Source organism: Trichoderma gamsii, assembly GCF_001481775.2.
Source record: "Trichoderma gamsii strain T6085 chromosome Unknown Scaffold_3.2, whole genome shotgun sequence".
In the NCBI taxonomy this organism is placed as follows: domain Eukaryota; kingdom Fungi; phylum Ascomycota; class Sordariomycetes; order Hypocreales; family Hypocreaceae; genus Trichoderma; species Trichoderma gamsii.
The window spans coordinates 441,443-464,076 of record NW_020171340.1 but is presented as its reverse complement, the minus strand read 5'-3'; the positions used below and the strand labels follow the sequence as shown (position 1 = coordinate 464,076).

General features: G+C 49.5%; 5 protein-coding genes across 5 annotated transcripts; 2 read left to right on the top strand and 3 right to left on the bottom strand.

Moving 5' to 3' along the window:
* Positions 1–109: 109 nt before the first annotated feature.
* On the bottom strand, positions 110–4,268 carry TGAM01_v201152 (hypothetical protein; the record flags this gene model as incomplete). The annotated part of the gene is made up of 3 exons (XM_018805387.2): positions 110–846; positions 900–4,218; positions 4,266–4,268. The coding sequence occupies 3 exons, from the start codon at positions 4,266–4,268 to the stop codon at positions 110–112; spliced, it is 4,059 nt and encodes a 1,352-aa protein (XP_018661296.1).
* A 963-nt stretch (positions 4,269–5,231) lies between these two features.
* Positions 5,232–5,636, top strand: TGAM01_v201151 (hypothetical protein; the record flags this gene model as incomplete). The annotated part of the gene is made up of 1 exon (XM_024548700.1): positions 5,232–5,636. One exon carries the CDS (start codon positions 5,232–5,234, stop codon positions 5,634–5,636), a length of 405 nt encoding a protein of 134 aa, XP_024406516.1.
* Positions 5,637–8,039: 2,403 nt separating this feature from the next.
* Positions 8,040–10,458, bottom strand: TGAM01_v201150 (hypothetical protein; the record flags this gene model as incomplete). Its single annotated transcript, XM_018805385.1, has 4 exons — positions 8,040–8,197; positions 8,255–8,849; positions 8,910–9,964; positions 10,017–10,458. 4 exons carry the CDS (start codon positions 10,456–10,458, stop codon positions 8,040–8,042), a joined length of 2,250 nt encoding a protein of 749 aa, XP_018661294.1.
* Positions 10,459–12,622: 2,164 nt separating this feature from the next.
* On the bottom strand, positions 12,623–13,802 carry TGAM01_v201149 (hypothetical protein; the record flags this gene model as incomplete). The annotated part of the gene is made up of 3 exons (XM_018805384.2): positions 12,623–13,532; positions 13,601–13,660; positions 13,720–13,802. The coding sequence occupies 3 exons, from the start codon at positions 13,800–13,802 to the stop codon at positions 12,623–12,625; spliced, it is 1,053 nt and encodes a 350-aa protein (XP_018661293.2).
* A 5,767-nt stretch (positions 13,803–19,569) lies between these two features.
* Positions 19,570–21,477, top strand: TGAM01_v201148 (hypothetical protein; the record flags this gene model as incomplete). The annotated part of the gene is made up of 5 exons (XM_018805383.1): positions 19,570–19,637; positions 19,697–19,726; positions 19,796–20,539; positions 20,594–20,824; positions 20,886–21,477. 5 exons carry the CDS (start codon positions 19,570–19,572, stop codon positions 21,475–21,477), a joined length of 1,665 nt encoding a protein of 554 aa, XP_018661292.1.
* Positions 21,478–22,634: the final 1,157 nt, after the last annotated feature.

Below are 22,634 nucleotides of genomic sequence, written 5' to 3'. Positions count from 1 at the left end.
TAATATAGACACGTCTACATGAGTTGAATGCATGCATATATACAATTGCAGCGTCTAGACCTATATCCTAATAATAGCTAATCCCATATATATACTATATTCCGGCGCATTATACACCGCTCCATTTTCCGAACTTGACATATCTCTTGAACATCTCCCTCAGGATAGCTCTTCCGCTAGCATCCATAGCGTCATTAAGAATCTTCCTCACCTCAGGCGGCGTCACGTCGAAAATAGAATTCATTGCCGGCTCCAGAGCCTCTCGTACCTCCCTTGGCACATCGGCCTCAAGCTGCAGCTTCACGTACTGCATAAGCACCATGTAAACGTGCCACCCGGCAGAACGTTTGGCCGCATCTGTCGCAGAATCCAAGGCGTTCTGATGCTGTGAACGGGAAACGGCTCCTGCGGTAGGTTCACAGATAAAGGTAATGATCCGGCCGTACAGACGAGCCATTGACTCTTGCGTTGTGCCGTCTCCAGTGCTCTTTGGTTGATGGAGGATTAGGTTGTTAAGCAAGGCTTGCACAGTCGTCAGCAGCAAGTGGTGGTGGCCTTCTAATCGTAAGCGGTGCTTTTTGATGATTGTTCCGATCAATTTGCAGAGCCAGGTGAACGACACCGTGGGGCCATTTGTGGGCTTTGCCGAAGCCAAGTCGTTGACAGTACTCAAGGTTACTTCAATATTCCACTGTCCCATAGCCTGGGGCTTCTTTTCAAGAAGGGTCTGAATAGTTTGGCATATATAAGCTGTGTTTGGCGATTTCTTTAACAAGCTGAGAGTTAGCTCGCTATGGGCTGCCGATAAATCGACACCTTCGCTTTTGCCATGTAGATCAGTGCGTTCTGGTGTACATACGTTAGCCCAATTCTTTCCAACATTTTCACATACTACATACCGATTAGGTGACCCACGACTTGGCCAATGGCAAGAGCTTGGCCATCAGTGTCGCAGCCCTCCGTAAATTCACCAATCAACATTTGAAGGTAGCGTGATACCTCAGGCACGCTGGCTTTGGCAATTATAGACGCAACGTATTCCTTCAACAGAGGCTCGCGGGTTCTTGGCGGTAGGTTTGTTAGGGCAGTAAATGAAGTCGGATGAGGCTCCTCCAACTCGCTCGGCAGATAGGTATGAAGGAAGATCTGAATCTTCCACCCTCTCAAATCTCCAGTGATCATGGCTTCCTTGCTCCGCTTCTCAAGCTTTTGAACGGCCGATGACTTATTCTGTAAGATCACGGCGGCGCTATCCATAGCCTCTGCTGCGTGTACTGCTGCAAAAAGGGCCAAACCTTTCGAATTATCGTGTTTTGACAATAGTTTTCTGTTTGCGATGAACTCTCCTAAGACTGCTGCAACGTGCTGGGTCAAGGCGTTCTTCGCATTCTGCTGTAGCTGGCTGAGGCTAGATTGGCTTTGAAGAGCTGATGATCGGCCAAGCTCAACCACAAGAGCCTTTAACAAGGTAACATGTAGCGAAGGAAGGTTGAAGGGGTCACTCTTCGCCTCTTCTGCTGTACATGTTTCAATGAACTTGAGGGTTTCCGAGAAGTATTTCGTGCTTCGCTCATCGAAATTATCCGACATTTGCCTTATAATCGTTGCTGACATGGCAAAATACCTTTCGACAAGTTCAAGCAACGTCTCATCATCCAGTGTCTCTTCAAACGAGAGACTTGAAATGGCATCGGCAAAATCAACAAGGTTGGAGAACTGCATCTCTTCATTGAAAGTTGGCCGCGCCATCATCTTGGTCGTCAGATCGAGAACCAGCTTCCAGCCTTCCCAAGACACCCGCTTCGGAGATTTGACCATCTTTTCTCTCCTTTTGTCCAAGATACTCATAATCTGCTCGCGCTGTGTACGGCTAAAAGCTTCAGATGGTACGCTGCATAGTGTCCGGATCCAGAGCTGTCCATACTCTCCTGGCCACCCTTTCTCTTTCTCAGATTCGGATAGGGCTGTAATTAAACGGTCTATAAGCTTTCTCGAAAGCTTCGGGTCATTAAGATTGGTGTCATTGCTTAGAAGCGCACTCCACAGCGCATGCAATCCAGGAGGACTGGCATTCTTTGTGGAAGACACTGCGTCAAGCAAAGGGATGTCGCCTGCTTTTCTAAAGTATAGCCGGTAGAAGCGACTGGAGCCCTGAATATACCAAGCCAAGTATTGTTGTAATGAAAGGTCCTCGTCAAATTCCGATGCCACCTCCAAGTCAAGAGACGTTGATAATTTCGCGAATTCCAAAATATCGTACGACGCTAGTTCTTCGACTAAGCGTGGCGTGAATTTCTCTATCAGCTTGGCTGGCTCATTAGCAGTCTCTTCATCTTGGCTCATCGAGTCCCAAGCCTGGTAGCAGCACTTTAGAGCCTCGAACGTTTCAGCTGACTTCACAGTCCCTTTTTTGACAAGTTTTGATATCTGATCCTTGATTTGCGCCCAGACATTGTTCCGCTCTTCGGGTGAGGCTAATGAGATTGTCTTGGACACAACTCTCCATTTCAAAGCGGACTTTGATGAGCTTTTCAATGGAGAAACTAGGTCGAACAGCTTCAAGCCGACTGCATCAATAAATGACTCGCCATGCAAGCCTTCCGCAATGATACTCGTAAAGACACAAACAGATTGGGGGGTCGAGCTAGACTCTTGTTCCCTCAGCCACTCGAGGAGAACAACAAGCTGCTGCGGTGATAGTTCGGACTCTATTGAAGATGAAATCGCCTTCCGCTGATCTGCTTTCCGGCCAATATCGAACCAAGGGCTACTAGAGACCATCTTTTGTTTCTCAGCCAGACAGAGTTGAGTAAACCATAGTCGCAAAAATCCAGATAGATCTCGACGAGTCTGGAAGCTTTTCTTTATGGCGGCAATGAGACCCAGTTGATCTTTGTGGCTATCTGAATCAGCCGTTTGACCAAGACTTTGCACGCAAATCTCGTTCAAAAGCGCGGTGCCTTCTTCAGACATTTGAAAGATGTCCGGGTTGCATGTAGCAGCATTCGCAAGTAAGCTCCAGTCGATTTCCGATCCCAGGCCATAATCGCGACATACTTGTCGTAAATCTCCCGCATCAATGGACAGCGATTTCCCTATAGCCTGTGCCAATACCTGCTTCATCAAAGTATTGCGATCTGTCTTTGGACGAATTTGTTGCTCCACAGCTTTGAATATCCGATCCATCCACATCGTATTGATCCTGCGCATATCGCTTTCACTCGAGGGGTCAGCAATCCCAGAAGCCAAGAAGTATAGTACTGGAGCAGAAGTTCTTGTTTCATCATTTGATACATCGAGCGCCTTCATGATGATTTCAAAATCTTGGCGATTCCAGAAATATGTCCGGGCGGGGAGGATGAAATTTCGGTGCATGAATCGCTGAAGATCTGCGCTCCATCGGGTGGCTAGGGCTTCATTGATGGTCAGACTTTGGCCCTGGATGGAAGGCTCTATCTTTTTTAAGATTGCAGATGCTGGCCTAAAGAGATGGATTGCAATCTCCAAGGCGTCCTTGTCTCCTTGTAAATGGAGATCCCATATCCTAGAGACAGTTACAATCCACTCCTCTTTGCCTTCGACCTCGTCACAGACATCGCTGGCCAGTAGTAAAAGGCAAACTACGAAGAAGGAAGACGCCAATGTCGCAGCTTCAAGAGCAGATGTGCTGAATAAAGATTTGATGTGTTCGGCTCCAATCCTATCGCGTGATCCAACAGCGTTGTTTCCCAGCCGCCCAAGCAGAGATTTCAAAGCATTGAAGACGGCCTGGCCAGTTGCCAAGCAGCCTTCTAACCCTTTCAATTCATTCGAGGCGTAGCGCGGCGCCAGTGATCTCTTCCTCTTGGAAATAGAGGAACCAGGCTCTTCGCTTGGATTTGATGCATCTTTGAGAGTTTGCTGCAAAACAGCCACAAATTTCCTATCCGCCAGAGACTTGGCAAGCGAAAAGAGCGGAATCTTTTGAAACACAAAATCCATAATCGTCCAGGTCAATGGGTAGCGCCGTATGGTTTCCGCCTCTGATGAGTTTCCGTTCATGGACTTGAGCAGCCATCTCAGCGCGCTCTCCTCCGCCGCGTGGAATTGGTGATCCGATGACTCTGTGAGGCTATTCCACAGCTTCTGAAGATTCTCCCCATTTTCGCCAGACCCATTTTGGTCAAGGCCTCGTACGATCTTGACGAGATCCAAGTTTCCCTGCCCAGAGCATGTGAGCTTGACTTGAACTCAGCGCGACCAACTATAAGGGTGAAAAATCTTACCATTATGAGAAAAGATAAAAAAAAAATCAAGGACACATTAAGAAAAAGAAGGACAAAAGGCAATGATTGACGGATGGTAGTCTCAAATTGACCGAGTCTATCTCAATAATTTATGAAAGAAAATTTGTTTATATCAGAGACAAGATTGTATAAGCTGCAGCCATCATCGTCGCAGCGCCAAAAATTCCGAAAATCAAAAATTCTGCCGCAATCTCCACCCCGATTCGGCAATCACCTCTCACCGCCCTTCAAGGCCAAGACCGTCCGCGATGAGGCCGGTCGATTTTCGTGTAGCTTGACATCACCTGTATCCAAAGCTTTTTTCTCTTCCCTTTCCCACGACTCCCCGTTTGGCTCTCCGACGTCAATTGCGCTTCGCACGTAAGTACAGCCTCGCGGCAAATCGACCTACACACAGCATTCTCACGCCGTCGACCACAGAAACGTCCGCCGCCATGTCCGAGACCACCACCCCTCGCTCCCCAAGCGCCATTTCCCGGCCTGTTAGCGAAGCGCTTCTCAACGAGAAGGTACCGAGCCGAGCTTCAAGACTCTAGATTTTGCAGAATTGTTCTTTGGTTTACTAATTCATTTTCCCTTGGTATTAAACAATAGTGGGATCGCTGCCTCTCCAACCTCCTCGTCAAGTCCACCCTCGGCCTCGGATTCGGCGTCGTCTTCTCCGTCCTTCTCTTTAAGCGAAGAGCTTGGCCCGCCTACCTGGGCGCCGGCTTTGGTGCTGGACGAGCCTACGAAGAGTGCAACTTCAACCTGAAGCAGGCCGCCCGAGACCTGAAGAAGCCCTCAGCATAATCATGAAATAAATCCGAGAAAAAAAGGTGCAAAGCCGCGGCTAAGAAAGGAGAGGACGAAGAAAAAGACAATGGTGGAATGGGGGGAAAAAAGAAAAATCCCAGCGTTGTATAAATTGCACGTGTCGAGGAAATAGAAGCATGGCACCGGCTGATGAGGCATAGAGCTTGCATCACAAGCTTCTGGTTAGGCCTCATCAAAAATTCTGGCGACAATTCGAAGTTTATTAGTTTTCATATTGTGTGTTTTTTTAAACAACTATGTACAACAATTTTTTATCCAAACGATCCCGATCCTCCGAACGCCGGCTCCATGACAAGTGAACACCAAAAGCTCAATATCTCGAATAAATTGCACGAACCGAAACGCTATTGCTCGTGCCTGGATTTCATCAAACTGCTTCCAGGGCAGCATCATATGCTATGTGGGCTGACCATCCCTTGTTATTGTTTCTCTCTCTCATTCATGTTCGTCATCCTCTCTTCTAGCAAGAGAGGATTTGTTCTTTTTTTTTTTTGTCCTTTCTCATTTCGTAACTTTGCAACACGCCAGTTTTAACGCCAATTATCAATGCGAGGGCCTTTGCAAAACGCCAGTCAAATGCATGGAGCTCCCATAGCTCCGTATTGTTTCGATTTGGTCTTTCCAATTGCTGCCCGAAGAGATGGTATGTTGGGTAGGGAAATGTTTCGTAATGTCGAATACTGCAATAAGAGCAAAGAAGAGAAGAAGAAGAAGAAGGAGAAAATCATCCAGAGGTAGTAGGTAGTGGTGGTCTTTGGCTCAGTAGATGGCACCTCTGTATCGAGGTCGGCCTCTCGAGAAGCAGTGCGGCCGAGTCTTATACGACTCGGCACTTAGGCTCAGCTTCCGGGACTGGCTGTAGAGATCAAGATTGAAGAGGATAATGGCACCAAGCACCGACACGAGGAAAAACACTTCGGCAGCGAGAAGAACAATCTCAAGCCTGATGTCTTCCAAAGAGCGCTGGAGCTGGACTTCAGACATTTTGCGGGTGGTGTTTGTGTGGTGATGGAGCTTGTGATGATGACGCTGACGCTGACACTGGTGCCCAAACAGTCGGTGTGTAATACATGAACGACTTCAGATGGAGCAACCGGGGGGGAAAGGTATGCTTATCAGCTTTCTGCGGGTGGGAAGTGTCGGGAGGGGCACAAGGCGGTAAGAAAATAAAGAGGATGAGGTCGTAAGACAAATGCGTCGAGGTGCAGAGGGCTATGCACGAGAATGAGGCCGGTTTATACGTGGTATTTATATATAGGATGGCCTATGTTTACGGTAGGGTTTAGGGATGCGAGGGTGGTTTGCTCACCACCGCCCGTTTGACGCAAACTGGGGAACATCTCCACGACCAACGAGCTACTGCTAGCTGCAGACAGCGCACCACCGCGGCACAGCATCCATCGCACGGCACAACAGCACAGCACAGCACAGCACAGCGGACAGCGCAGACAGGCAAGTGAGTGGCGCGTCCGTCGAGCCCGTGATGTGGTGCGGCAGGCAGCAAATGAGTGAATAATGGCCATTCTGCAGCGGGGACCCATGCATGGGATGGGGCTTACAGATTCGTGCCCTCTTCGCCTGCCAGACGTTCGCATCGCGGCCCAAAGGACAAGAGAGCAACTGTCCACGCGACCCTCATGCAGCCGTTAACCTGTGGCCGGCGCCTCGGCCGTCGTCAGGATGCGGACGGGCTAATTAAACGCTTGCATTTGGATTTCTGCAGCGGCGCCTTTGGGCAGCGGTGGACTTTGCGCAGAAAAACAGCAGGTTTTTATCATGTGTCAAGAGCAGGGGTGGTTGTAGAGCAGGCATTTCCCCTCATGCCCATCTCGAGGAGCTCCGGAAAGAGGCTTCTTTTGCGGGTAGAAGACGACGAAATTTGAAAAGCAGTCAGGGCTTGGGAAGCAATACAGACGACTAAGGTAGGTAGTAGTGCTATGGAGGAGCATGTGGGAAGAACCACCAAAACGGCAAGACGAAAAAGTAGTCGCAGCTTGCCGTCGTATTTTAAAGGCAGAAGAAGAATCCATTTCCATCTAGCACGCAAATATGACCCAAAGCAAGTAAATGAATCGCTCTAGGTTGATTAATCGTGCAAAAAAGTGTATCGAAGAAAGGAAAGAAAAAGTCAAAAAATGAGGCACGCGACGGCCCGCATGTATAGACTTAGCTAGCAAGCACAAATCCATGGCTATCACGTGACAAGTCAGGGTCTTTGAGCTTTTTCTTTCTCACCATAAAACGCTCCGCTTTTCCAAGCAATCACAAATTTTCTCAACCTTCCATCAGCACTGGCACATGCTACGACGCAGGCAGCAAAAAAAAAAAAAAAAGCTCGAGGATTGCCGTGATGGTGGTTATTCTCAGCTGCACAATGATCTCATGGGCTTCTTCTGTCTCCTACCCTCGCATAGGTTAGGCAGATATTATTATCGCCCGAGTTCAAATTGGTAAGTTTTGGAGAGTACCTCCATATGCGCCTCTGCCGTGCTCTGTTTTGATTTGATGCGATACCCACGATTTGCCTACACCTCGCCGCTTTTCAATGCGCAAGCGTGTCAACTACTTTTTTTATCGTTCGATGTGGGAGATGAAACCAGCGGTCTAGACAACCAGTCTGTTCCACCCTGATGCCATTGAGAAAAATGTGTGGCATCGGGACTAAAACCAGACAAACATATCATTACTATAGCGTTTTATCTGTGAACTCGCCGTGACTGCATACTTTGATATACTTTGAAATTGCCTGCTCTATCAAAAGTGTATATGCTCTTATACATATGTCTCATGTAATCGTACAAAATCCAGCAAAACTCCATATAACCCGAGCGTCCAATGTCTTGCTACCGCTTAGACAGACAGTATCATCAAAATACCCATTATCTAGCTCTTTAAACAAAGAAAAGAGGATGCTCCTGAAAAGCAAAGGAAATCAGATCATATCTTGCTTGCAAAGATTACGCTTTCGTTAGTAAATGACAGCAAAAACTTGGCCACCAGGCGTCCAGTATAAAGGAACGATGTATCCATAGGATAGGGGTGCTCCTCTCTGTGAAGCAAGAGCTCATCATCAGCAAGAAACTGCATGTCTTGCCCTATTTCGCCTGTCAATATTCTATTACGGTAAGCAAGCAGATAGTGGGAAAACTCACAGTCTTCTCCGTGGAAAAGCTCTCTCAAGTTCTGCACCATTTCCACTGCCGGGGGGTCAAGTTCACCCTGTTCGAGAAAGGCGTCGTCGAATAGAGGATTGAAGCTCCTTGTGTTTGCATCCTTTGTATGAGTCTGATAGAGGTGGTGGAATTGGTACGCAAACTGCTTGAACGGCATGTTCTCTAGCTCCTTGCACGTATCCTGCGCAAGCGATCTCTGGTATTTGGGCGAGGACGTGTTCCTTAAATCAATCTCATTCTGCGTTACAACAAAGTTGTCTGCGGCTGTTTCAACAGCTTCCATGAACAGGCACAGGACCAGGAAGGATGCAAGACAGGGTGCCCATTCTCGTCGGAGCTTCGGTTTAAGTGACTTGGAGAAGAGCTCAAACAGGGTTTGCATATCGCGCAGGATGAGCTCGTCGACTAGGGACTTGATTTGCCGGGCGAGTACTCGGGGAGTGACCCACGGAGTGTTCTGAGGTACCAGTCCAGTTGGCTGCAGGGCGAGGATGGACTGACGGGTTAAGCAGAGATGCCGTGTCATGACATAATGCATGGTATAGATTGAAAGAGCGCGCTTAACCATTGTAGACTGTGTTTTGATTAGCTTTCTCTTCTCGCCTTCAGTCTCTCATATCACCATTCGACTTACATCTGACTGTTTTGCAAAGTTTTGCACAATCGCAAGAATTTTGTTAGGAAGCCTGGTGGACCTGAATGAATCCGTCAACTGGTCCGCCAGCAGCGGTTCATTCACCAGTGCCTGAATGTATCCCTTGGTCAACTTTTTCATTTCGTCCTTTTGAGGGCCCTTGTTAAACTCGATACCAATGGGAGCAGAGCCCTGGGACTGAAGATCAACCTGATTCTTCTCATTGCTCAGATGCCAGTGCTGTAACACATCGCACGTCTTGGCCGTAAAGAACTTGGCTTGAAGTGTCAGCGTAGTCGCAAATCGAGGGCCTGAAGAGAGCTCAACGCTGCAGAGTCGTTCGGACCCGTTCACTGTGAAGCCCTCAACATTCTCGGTGATGAAGCTAGCCATAGCATCCCTCTTAAAGTGGCCCCGAATGAAATCAGGAAACAGCACCGGTAGAAAGTCCTGGAACTGCCAACACACAACCTGCGGAACCGAAATCATAAGCTTCTTGCAGTGCTTACACGGCCTCTCTTTATCACATTTGACTTTGCGGCTGTGGCAGCAGAAGCACGCGCCCACTCTCCGAACCTGCAGTGCGCTCTCTTTCGTCTCATTCGCCAGGGGGCCTTTCCGGCCCTTTTGTGTCGTCCTCATGGCCTCGAAACACTCAAAAGGGTTCGGCTTGCCAGCACGGGCATTGATTGTCGTCGGTGTCATGATGACAAACTTGCTGGGGGACTCGCTCTTGTTTTTCTCGACTTTGCCGCCAATCACTTTGCGCATCGCCTTTCCTGATTTGCCGCTCCCCTCGGATTTGACAGCAGGCGATTTCGGGCTCGAGGAAGAGGCGAAGCTTAGTTGACTGCCTGGCGAAGAGATCATGTCTTCAAACACAAAATTGCTTTCGGAAGCAATACTGGGACTCGTCTGGTGCCATGATGATAGGCTGGGATCCGAGGGCAGTGACTGGAGCGCATTTCGCTGAGGCAGAGACTGTTGTACCGGACTTGTCTGGATTATAGAAAACGGATCGGCTTGGAAATCGTCCATGAAAGGTGTTGTAAGATCTGCATCTCAATCAACATTGATGAATTTCCGAGTATTCACAAACAAACCCACCATTAAGATCTTGCGGCTGGAAATCCGATGAACCAGACGGCATAAACAGATACTGCTGCGGCGTCAAAAACGCATCGTTCTGCGGAAACGCCGCGTCCACACTGGTAGTAGAGGCCTCAACAGTGCTCGGGAAAGGGTTAGAGGTTATGAACTCAGTATCCTGCTGATACGTGGTGCTGGCCGGGAGAAAGACTGCAGGGTCCATGTCGACGACAGAACCGGGCGAGAGCCCGCCCTGAGATGGTGTAGAACCATGGCCAACAATGGCGAAGCCGTTCAAACTGCCGCTTGCCGGGCTGGGGAGGAATCCTATCGATCCCGTAACGGATGCGCCGCTCGAGTAATCAATATATTGCCATGATTCGTCGGTGTCGCCAGTAGACTCGAAGTCGTAGACGGAGGCAGAATGCGGGGATGCGTTTTGTGAATGCACTGAAGCCATGGCGAATCAACATCAGTTATGGCTGCCACGGCCAAGAAGTGAAGCCAAGAGATCTGTTCCGGAGCTTGGACCGCGTGAATCGAAATTGTTGAGAGCTGCCGATTTCCTAGGCGATTTCAATGACCCTACGCCAAGTCGTTCTCAGTGTGTTGCTGGTGTAGTTCCGTATTGCGCAAACGTATTTTGTATTGTACAGCGGCAGTAGCTGCGGTATTGACCAGCAAATATCACTCCATCAGATCCACATATCGAGCCAATATGCCAGAAAATAGAATCAACATCAGCGACAGCGATAGCACAATAAAAATCAACGAATTTCTAAGAAAAAGGACTAAACCGTTCGGTCGCAAAACCGAGTTTACGGTCGCCGTAGCTGATGCCGTTGAATCGCTGCGGCGACTCCAGCATCCGCCGCTAAGCCGCAATAGAACACCGAACCACCCTGCTATCAATCGGCAGCGGCACCGTCATTGGCGGTCTCTGATGGGGCCGGCTGCTGGAGTTGCGACCCAGCCATTCACAGGCCTGGGCTGAAGCACATGCATTGGCTGGTCCCGATTGGGAACTTAAGCATGTGTATACCATCCAAGCAGATTTCGTGTTCTACGTTTACTGTGTAATAGGTACTTGATGAGCAGTGAGTATTTGAAAAGATGGACTCTTTAAGCATGAGATTGGCATATCATGACGACTTCAAATTATGCAAAGAGGTAGAAAAAAGAGTCACTCAGGTACAAGTTACTCCTTCAAGGTAAAAAGGATCATATAGCAGTCATTCCGTCTATAACATTATGGCCCCCGACACCATACATAGCAACGATTACCGACATCCAATCCAGACACCGAGCTGCGCCGCCAGCCTCGCACTTCGATTCAGCCTCGAGGCCTTGAGGTACCATTTTTCTCATATTAACGTGTCATTATAGAACATCATGCCACCTTTGGAGTCCGATTTTTATGTTGACATTCATTTCAAATCCATCGCCCTTGTCGCCTACAGTAGCGCCGCCCTGTTGCGCCTGGACCACAGATATGTACAATGTCGTGATATACCAGTTTGCCTTAACTTACGCTATTATTCACAACTCGCAGATATAAAAAAGGCATCTGCATCCCGAATACCTATCAGATATTACCTAGTCCTACAACGCAACGGCATATCCATCGAAATGTTGCAATACATGATTACGCCGCAAATGCATCCCAGTGCAGCAGCCAACTCACAATACCTACCTACAAATACACAGATCTTTTCTTTATACATTTCAACTGGTGTGAGCACATTATGCATGAGGCAGCACAAACCTTGCCAGTTGCTCTGCAATACAACTATACTCCTTGATTTATTTTCCATCATTCATCTTCAATTATACACTCTCATTGGCCATGCCTGTCATCATCCTCAAAGAATGCACAAGGTACATATACAGTATGCTACTAGTCCAATCGCCGCTCACAGCAATGAAGACAGCTGCCTCGCATGGCTCCATTCCCATCCCCTCCTTGCTCCTTTCTCCCAAAGTGATATGCTTTCCCAAATTCCTCCTTTTATAATTGCAGCAGATGCTATGTAGTAGTGAGGTTAATTACCAAGATACTCAATACAGGTAATGCAATATATGTCATTGGGGATCTCATGCCGATAGGTCAATTGAAAGATACCTGATGCGTTATCAAGGTCAAGTATAGTTATACAGCTCGCTGTTGACGACTGAAAATGAATGTCCTGTAGCTTCCAAATGCAAGGGCCACCATAACACGGGCCGAAATCGGAGGAGTGTAGTAGTATAAACAGAAGAACCACAAAGAACAGAAAACATCAGTCCCCATTACAGCCCGCCATTTTACATTGCTCAAGCAGGCTGTCATGGAGCATGCTTTTTTTGTTTACGTCTCATCATTACCATTGGCAATGGCGTAGCATGAGTAGATATTTTAAACTGAACCCAATTAGTCAGTCATGCGTGGATAGATATAATAAGAGAGCAAAGGGGGCCAGATAGGGTAATAACGCACACAAATATTGATATTCTCCCATGTCCTTTTATGTTGAACGAAAAACGTAAAAAAAAATCATCAATCATTTTCAAATTTTGCAGTCTCATAAAAAACGTGATCATTAATGCCAAAACAGAGACTGGTGTGGATGGGGCGAAGAAGTTTCTTAAGATCGGAATCGCGCATTGGCACGCTCCTGTATCTGCTTCTCCGTGGAAACGTATAGTCGGTCGAGATAGTCCATCGCCGACGCATCTTTCAGGATTTTAGCTACCTGAATACCAGCGGAAATGAGCTGGAGGATGTTGCGATCATCTTTCAGAGGGCGGCTCTGATGCTTAGCAGCATGCCGCATCTCTAGTGAGTTTTCAAGGATTGTGACAAACTGTTTGATCTGTCCGTTGTATAGCACTCGAGCGGGAATGCGTCGCTTGGTGGCAAGTCTTTTCAAGAGGTAAACCCACTCGGTCCACTCTCGATCTTGTGGCCTCTCTACGGGCCTCATGTCTTGAGTAAGGGGGATTGGAAACTGGTACTTGGCCACGAAATCATAGGCGCATTGCGACAACCGGTCATTAACCTGGTTAAGAACGTTATCTTGTTCCTGGACGTGAAGGTTGGTTGGCAGATGCGGGAGTTCTCTCTCCTGCATAGCAATAACGTCCTGGGGTGGGCGCTGTAGGAATTGATGAGGGCCGTCAAACTCGTCTCGGTTCGACGGCCGTCGCTGCGATCGAGCCTTGCTGTTTTGTTGCTTTGGTTTGTTGGAGGGGATACCAAAGTCTAAGCCATTGTCCAAGGAGTAATCAGACAAGCTTGGTGAGGCAATGATATCATCCACTGAGCCTGTGGGTGAATATCTGCTCTGTCCATCCCAAGCAGATGATCTGCTGCGCTTGTGGGATCCATATACTGGGCCGGGATAGATGGAATTGGAACCGCTGTTTGCCCCAGGTGGGGAGCGAGGGACATAGGCCGGCTGGGCCGACACTGGAGGATCGATTCTCGAAAAGTTTGCAGTCGATTGTGCGGGAGGGCTATCAGCCCAAGGATAGGTATTGGTCGTGAAGTTCATGCTTTATAGTAGTATCATGGTAAGCTTGGCGTCCGTCAACTGGCCTGTGATGAGTTTGTCTTATCTCACCTAGAAACTGGGTACAGGCTCCCAGCAAGTCTGCCGCCGTTGTAGGGTTCAGCGAAAAGGCTATATTCAGGTTAGTCAAATATACTTCTTTCATCTGGGCTGGAGTTGTCAAGTCGCACCTGCGAGGCGGGTTCCAGTGGTTGTTGGTAGCGGAAGGCATATTGTAAGCAAATCCAGGCTGTGCCATATTTTCAGGGCTCATAATGCAGCGATATACGTCCGGAAGTCGATGGATAAACAAGTACCAGACACAACAAGAACAATAAATATTTGTTCAAGAAGAAGAAGAACAGAAGCAAAGAAAAAGACAGGCAGGACAAAAAAAAGGAGATACAGATAGGTTCAAAAAAGCACTGTTAGAGGCCTGCAGAATCCGGCAAAGGTAAATCCAGCCAGCGCCGTGGGCATTGATCCTATTGCAAGCAATCCGGGAGGAGTTTCCAAGCTTCCCGAAGAAAAGAAGAATCCAAAGGAGAGAAAGCAGTATTCCGAAGGAGATGGAGGTCCTTTGGGTCTTCTCACACAAAAGTGAGCTATAGCTATAGGCGGTGTGTTGGACAGCTAAGGCGACCAATCCAGAGTGGCCAGCTTCAAGCTTAGCTGTAGCTCCCTGGCGGGTATGTAAGTTGTGGTATCAGGCACTAAATTCAGTGCGAAGGCCCGAATTGTCCTTGAGGATCCAAAATTCCAGGCAATAGAGGAATGGACGCTGCTCGTCTGGGCAAGATAGACCTGTAAGACAACTGCTTCGTCAGCCCCGGAATGGACACGCTTTATGTACCGCTATGCACAGGCAGGTTGATCAAGCTCACGCGGTAGGCTCAGCACTTGGCGCTCGTTAGTCTGGAGAGCAGAGCAGGGCGGCCCCGGTCAGAGTCGATCACTAGCGATGCTCGGGTTGGCATCGAGAGGCGCGAGGAGAGGAGAAGGAAGTCGAATCGACAGGCACAGCCAAGTCTCGAGGCCACCTGTTTCGTCCCAAGTAATCGGGCGCCTACGACTAGATCCGGGGTCAACGGCCCGCGCTTGAGAGGTGCAAGGGGAAGCTCTTTCATACGTGTAGTCTGGCCTGTATTCTCGCTCGCGGCTGGTGGAGCAGGAACGTTGTGGACGTTGGCGGAAGCCTTCGGTGGGACGAGATGCCGTATCAAGGTCAAGGGTGCGAGCCGGCAGCAACAGGCTGGAATGCTGCAACCAATCTGTGACTTGCGGCAGAAGACGTGACCAGAGTGGCAAGGCCCCGAGGCTGTTTCATGACGCGGGTGATGCTCTCTAACCTGCTTTTTGGAGGAGGCAAGAGCAGAGTTGCTTCATGGATCTCGTCGCCTCGCAGGACGTTTGGAGCGAAGCACACGATCGTGGGGTAGGGCAGGTTTGGGTTGGGCTCCGCTGATTGTTGCCCAAAGCTCAAAGCAGTAACGGCGGTCATCCTGGCAGCTGGGGTCCGGAAATTCCAGGCAGGGAAAAATGGCAAGGGAAGCGGTCAATGCATGTGGTAGGCTGGCTGATATCCGTTTGGGCATCAACGTGAGGGCCATTAGGCTGCTTCTGCCTCCAGCCCAACCGCATTGATCCGGACAAGCTGCCCACTTAGGTCACGGCATGGCCATCCACGGCTGGAAACATTCATGCGAGGACGAGCGGATCCGCGAAAGAGAAGCAAGTGAGGAGGTTTGGACGACGAATTCAGCCGAACCGCCCGTATCATACGCCGAGAACTGCTCGAGCTTCGCTGAGAGATTGCAGACGCCGTGAACCGAAGAACGGCTTTCCAGCGGGCTTGGAGTGCATGCAGTCGGCCAATCCGAGTGAACACATGTGTATGTAGCATCTAGCAGTGCTTTAGGCAGCATAGGTACAGAAGACGAATTACCATTGGCTTTGGCTAAGGTTTATGCATGTAGTGTTTCGCACGCATATTCAAGGTTCCTGGAGCTCTGGAGAGCTCGATAAAGCTCGAAGCCAAGCTCAGAGCTCTCTGTCAGGATCATGGTCGATTGGGCAATGGGATTGGAAGATTGGCGGCTTCAGCTGGATCGGGGATAAGCGAGCACGCGAGAGCAAGGCCTGCCCGAGGACATGGGTGAACCTCTGGCGCTCCCGTTCCATGGGTTGGACAATATCGATCGCAATTCCTCGATGGCCTTTGGAGTCGACGGGGTACCTGGAACTGACCAGCGAGCTAACACGCATTCGGGCGTTCTAGGTACTGCTATCACTTATGCCTCTATCGATTACGGATAATACATGCCTCTACAAAGTTCTGTCAAATGCGTTTGATTGCGAGAATTGCTCCAGTCTCGGATCACGGAGTATATGCTCTAGTACCTTGCAGGAGTGAGGAACTCGACATTGCTTCAACCTGGGCTCACCTACACAGCCGTTCTCTAGTGCAATGCTCACCGGAGTGCGTGGAGACGTTGGGTGTCAATCTCGTATACGGAGTGCGGCGTAAAGGCAGCCGAGACAGTTTCAACAACGGTCCCAAAGCAGCAACGAGTGGCTTTTATACTACCTACCACCTACATGTAGACGACCTAATTTCCGGAGTGTCAATCACAGGCTGGTCCTACGGAGCACAAGCGTGATAGCACTGCCAAGCACTCTTGTTTATTCTAGAATGCTAATTGCACCTGTCACACTCGGACGTAGTGCGAATGCTAGCACGGCTTCGAGACATGGCACACGGAAGAGCAAACCATGAGCTGGGCATTACGAACCCGTCAGGCCTCAATCAACCGCCCCGGTTACATCCGCCAAACCAAACCTTGTTTTCGACGTGGAGCAGCTCGGGACAGTGGATCCAACTCAAAAACGATCGACAAATCTGAGCAGCAAAACAATGCAGAGCAAACAGGGAGCGTTTCGCTTCAATCTCCGTACAAAACGGAGCGTAAGAATGCCAGAATATCTGCAAATACTAGCCAGATTGGTGCTGAAGGTATCAAAAATTCATGATTTGGATGGAACTCAGCATACAGAGAATGCCTAGGAGAGAAGAAGAAAAGTGAAGAAAGTGGTCGAATGGAGTAGGTAGATAGCATAGAGGTCCATTATGAGTAAGTCGGGCAGCCATTTCGATTCAACAAATAGCACTCCAGCTGAGCCCAACGGGCTGAGACTGCCGGCGTCCCAGACGGAAATTGAAATGAGCCCATCCGAAATTAGCCTTCAGGCAGCGTAGAAGATTCCATGAAGCCTACCTAGGCGATCATCATAATGCCTCGTCGCGGCTGAAGGCTGGGTTCGGTGTAAGACTGCGGCTGAGGACTCCTGCGAACGAGAGATTGAGCACACTTATGCACACAGCACTTGCTGTATTTTCTGCCTCGGACGGAAGCTGCACCAATGGAGTTATCCGATAGGTCCTTGATGGGTTGTTCCAGTGGTCGTCAAGCAATGAAGCAGCCTGGAGAGGAAGAAGCGGTCTTCCCTGCGCAGATGGTTGACAGATGTGAGCACCAAATAGGATATCAGTATTACCGCCGCAAAACCCTCCATTTCCTTGAGATATGGATGCAGCAACAGACACAGCTTCAAGCCATTTATCTGTATAGGTATATAGAACTGCAGAAATTTATGCTGTGAATATCAAATGGTATCTTCGTGAGAGGTTTTGTTCTTCCAGGAGAGGGGGAGGAGGACCGAGCTCGAGAGATGCCACTGCCAGGCGGCTTAGCTAATGCAGCAGTCGCTGCGGTCTGGGCTGTTTCAACCTCAACCGCTCTCCTCCAACCAGTCGACACGTCGTCTTCTCTTTTATTTCAATGGCTCACCTGCCCGCGCGCGGTGACGAAATGGCTGAGCAGGTGCATAATCGCGTTTCTGCGTGATCACTGTCGACGCTCTTTATTCGTCTGCGACGCTCCCTGCCTGCATGCCAGCGCATCTTTCTGGCGGCATTTTGGACGCTGGTGCTGATAAACCCCGCTTCCAAGACTCTGAAGCGGCCAACGAGAGGCTCGAGATGCCCTCGCGCGGTCCACCATGTTACGCTTCACCATGCAGAGCGCAGCGCTTGGCCGCCTGATACGAGCCGCCGACAGCATGTACAACACATACAGTAGGCTGGCCTGGCCGGTCCTGGGGTGCGGCCGCCGGCAATGACGGAACTGAAGCTGCTCTCAACGCCAGACCCGGCTTGTTTTCTTCGCTCGACAGGGCCTGAGACCGCTAGCCAAGGACCAGGGGATGCTCAACCGCCGTGCTTTTTCTACAGACTCAGAGCGGCAATATACTGGCGACGAACAGCTGCTTCACGGCTCACAGCATTCTTCTCTCACCGGCGAGGCATTATATGTCAAACGAGGCCAAGACGCAACAGCTCGCGGCACCGCCTCACCGACCGTCTCCTCCTCCTGCAACTACGGCAGAGAAAAAATTTTCGTTGGTGCCCGCCTACTTTGCACTGCTGTGTTGTCCTGCAGCCATCACCACCGTTCGTCACTTCGCACGACGATGCTCGTCAATGATAGGATCCCCCGTCGGTCTCGTGCTCCACTAGATCCATCCAACAACCAAGGAAGAGACCCGGCCAGCGCCAGCACACCATGCAGGCCCCTGTAAAGCGAGCCTATCATCCTCGACGAAAACACGCCAGCGCACTCCTGCGGCCAGCACAGAGGCCATTGCGGCGGCCGTTTATTGGCATTGCTGAGTGGTGAGACACGCTTGCGGCGGGGGTATTGCGCCTACTCGGATCAAGAGTCAGACTGGACGGCAATGATAAAACCCGCAGGGCCCCCTCGTTGCCCAACTTCCTCTCCTAATTCTTCTTTCTGCCCAACGGTTTCTGCCCAAAACATCCTTGAATCCCATATCATCGTACCAAGACCGACTTTTCACTTCTCATTTGTATCCACTTGCAGCCCCCATCTCATCATCAGTCAGCCGCCAGGAACTGCAAGTAAACCCAAGGGACTTTTTTCGTCGCCACCATCACTTCGATCTTCACCGTCAACTCTTCCAAGTTGACCTGCCGGATCTGCCATCCAGGGCCCTGTTCATAGATTCCACCCGGGACACAATGACAGCTGCTCTTTTGCCTCACCAGGCGAACATGCCTAGCTATAATGCTGTTGACCTTGATGAGGTCTCTTCGCTGCCCAGGTACTGTTTTCTTTATGCTCAGGATATTGCTTGTTTTCTCTGCTTTTTCTGCTATTGTTTTTCGTTTGTTCTTTTTTCTGCTTTTCAAACTTCGTCCTGTTGAGCGACAAATCATGTCATTTCTTTTTCCTCTTTGTTTCTGTCAGCTTGTCTTGCCGCCTTGAAACCAGCCACAGGATACACCAGGATGCCAAAAAGCCATTGGAATAGCCACGCGGACCTTCTGAACGGAACAGAACTTTTTTTTGGAACAGGACTTGTCCAGCCGGACAAGGAAACAATAATTGAGAAATCAATGAAATATATAATTTTTTGGCCTCGTGCCAGCGGTAAGTATCGGCCCGCTATTTGAATTGAAGCGACAGATTTTCGATATCTTCCATTGGCCAAATCTTTGCATGAGCCACGTATGTGCTACGGAGAACCTGCGGAGTCAAAGGACCTTCTGGACCATCCAGCGAATGTACGGACCTGCTTTTCTTAGATCTCGGGATGACCAGTCACCGCACGACCTACGACTGTACAGCTGGCCCTGAGCGGTCTACACGTGGACTTGGACGGAAAGCAGTTTAATTTGACTGCGAACGCAAACTTGCAGAAGCGGATCTGTGACAACTGGCCTTACTCTGAGCTGGACCTTCACCGACTCCATAACCCATGTGTCTTTCGACTCACGTGTCCGGACCTTGTTGGCCTTTCGGTTCGAAATGAATGTACGCGATTATGAATTTTTGCTAGCTTTGTTCTTTTTGCTTTGCCCTTTTTTGCCCTGCTTGACCGGGAATCACAACGACCCAAAAGAGGACTACACTGGACCATGATGGATTACGCCAACTCATCTCTTGAAGCCGGAGCCCAATATGGATACTTTCTCGTGGGATTGTGAAGACTTGCTGTCAGAACAACTACCTCTTTTGTCTATGGCTCGGTTTGTGTGACCATGTTTCCCTATTGACCCTACGATTAGCTTACTGACCTCTCTCGTAGGATCAAAGCTGATACCGCAAGCCTAGCCTTGTTTATTTCTATTTTCTTTTCTGCGTTGATGAATCTTGGTGGTGAGAACAGCACACTAACCTGACCTAGCAACTTCAGCTACTCTCAGTCATCTATGGCTGCGCCTACCCCTGCCATGTTTTCTTTTTCTCATACAGAACCAACGGCGGACCTTATGAACGGTTCGTCGTGGGGTGCAAATGCAGAAGGGCCACAGAACCTACATGATTACCCGGACAATGGATCATCGCACTCAGGAGAAGCCGAGGACTATCTTTTTGCATCTGGTCATAACTCACCTCGGGGACCCAGACTTGATCAGGCCCAACCCGCTGCGGTGGCCTGGGCCGCTCCCAAGGCGCCCATGTCCATCCACATAGGAGCCCAGGCAATGTCTCGAGCTAGCTCGAGCCGCTCCAACGGCTCTGTTGTTTCACCGACACAGATGTCTAATATGAGCACTAGAGGTAATGCACAAGCTTTCCGGAGTGGATCTCAATCTACTGGCTCCATGAACGGAATGGATTCCTGCCTCTTGAACTCAGATGCCCACGGTGTTTCATCCCACATGTACTGGTCCGACTACGCCTCTCTCGAAATGGGCCTGGGTGCCGATGGCGTTGCTTTCCCGGTCCATAACGTGAACCCGCTCCACGTGGTTCCATCTCAGATGCACTTTGCCAATGATTCTGTTCCGGATGCATCATCCCCCAGCACTTGGGATTGCTTTTCCAGCTCCATCTCCAGAACTTCCTCCCCTGCTACCATTGATGATTCATGGCAGTCTGCTCCTTTTAGCCCTGCCTCTTCCCCCGAGCTTTGCCAATCGCCTAGGTATGTTATATTCCACAATGTGGATGAAACATCTTCTTACCGGCTCGATTTTAGAGACAGAAAAATCCCCATGATGCCAGAGGACCTTCACAAACACCAAATGGAAGATACTTCCTCTCTTCCCCAAGCCTATACCGCTCGCCGACAGGGAAATGATGGAGAGTCTGCCCGAGACCATGCTTTGTACAAGAACGTCACTCCCAAGGGAGACGGCCTCTTTCACTGCCCCTGGGAGGGCCAGCAAAACTGCAACCACAAGCCCGAGAAGCTTAAGTGCAACTACGAGTAAGCCTATATGATGCTATACTTTCAGATTTTCAAATGCTAATACCAACCCCTCTTACAGCAAGTTTGTTGACTCCCACTTGAAGCCCTACCGATGCAAGGCTGAAGCTTGCGAGGGCGCCAGGTTCTCCTCTACTGCCTGCCTTCTTCGCCACGAGCGTGAAGCTCATGGTCTTCACGGCCACGGCGATAAGCCTTTCCTCTGCATGCATGAAGGTTGTGAGCGATCAATTCCTGGCAGCGGTTTCCCCCGCCAGTGGAATCTGCGAGACCACATGAAGCGAGTCCACAATGACCACGGCAGCGCTGGTAGCTCCCCTATTGGAGCTGCTCAGCAAGCCGCCAAGGGACGCAAGCGCAAGTCGTCTGATGTTTCTGATGCCCAAGGCTCCACCAGCCGCAAGGCCTCCATCAAGTCGATGCCTGCCCCAGAGCCAAAGCAGCCCCCTGTCAAGCCTCTCATTGAACAGTGGATGGACCACCGCCAGGTGGTCACTGAGATGCTTAGCCGAATGACCAAGCCCAATGATCTCCACAACCTCCAGCACATTTCTGAGGCCCAAAAGCACCTTGAGGCTATGCTCAAGATGACTTCGGCCCAAGTGAACATCAAGACTGAGTTGGCACCCAACGGCCGACACTATTTGCCTTGAAGTGTTGATGACAGATCCTATTTTGGTCTCTCATTCTTTACCATGATATAGCTCTACACAAGCTTGTTCCCTTTTTTCTTTTTTCCTATTTGCATCATAAACATACACCCCATCTGAGCTTACCCGGGATAGGAATCCCATGGAGCGCGCCGCGAGTAAACAGTCTCGCATTTTGTTACATCTTTCTTTCTTTTCTCGGATGCTAAAAGTACTGGTTGGAATTGGGTTTGGGTTTGGAAATTGGACCTGGATTTGGAACTGGGTTTTGGATTTGGGCTAGGATTTGGGTTTGAAAGGGATAAACAGCGTTTGATTTGATGCTCATTCTTGTCTTCACATGGTTTTTTCTTTGTCAATACCCTCAGTTTTCTTTCGGTACTTTAGATTTAGATGCCTTTTTTTAGGGCACCGGCATTCGCTCAGCCAGTTTCACTGGTGATGATTTTCTTAGAATATTTTTCTTCTTTTTGGGTTGGAAATGGTATATACTTTCATGATGACAATGACATTACTGCTTTTTGCTTGTTACTGATACTGTCTTTGGCTCACTGACTTCCCTGTGAATGGCTGCTAAGGAAGCTAGCTACCTCTACCATAGTACAGTGTAATAGTGCTCCTTCAACGAACAGTGAGCTCTCTACTGAGTCCCCTTCGAGAGGTATGTTTTCACACCAGTGAACCAAGCCAGCTTGCCGCAATAGGGCCTACCATCCAGCATCTCTCAGCACTTGCACCGAACCCCTCAAGGACATGATGAATGGGTACAAGTTGTGAATCAAGCTGATACAATACGTCGTTGCGTCGCGAACTGGCTTCAATGCTGTTTCAGGGTCTCGTGCTACGTTTTGTGGTGCATTTTGCGCCGCCGTGTCCAGAGTCAGGAGACCTTCGTTGAGGGCGATGACGGTTGAATGGAGCATCATCAGCTCTTGATCCCAGTAGTATGAGAAGGTGGGCGTGGACATGGTTTAGGGGATTTTTTTTTCCAATTATAGCGAACTGAGGAAGTGATTTTGGAAGCAGATTTGGCGTTGCTATGGCAAGAGTGTAGGGTGATAGGAAGCTTGCGGTGCATCTGGATACTATGCTAGGGTAGCAGATCTTTGGAGTTGGTGAGGGGCATTGCATCGTCTCTATATATACGGGTGAGATGTTTG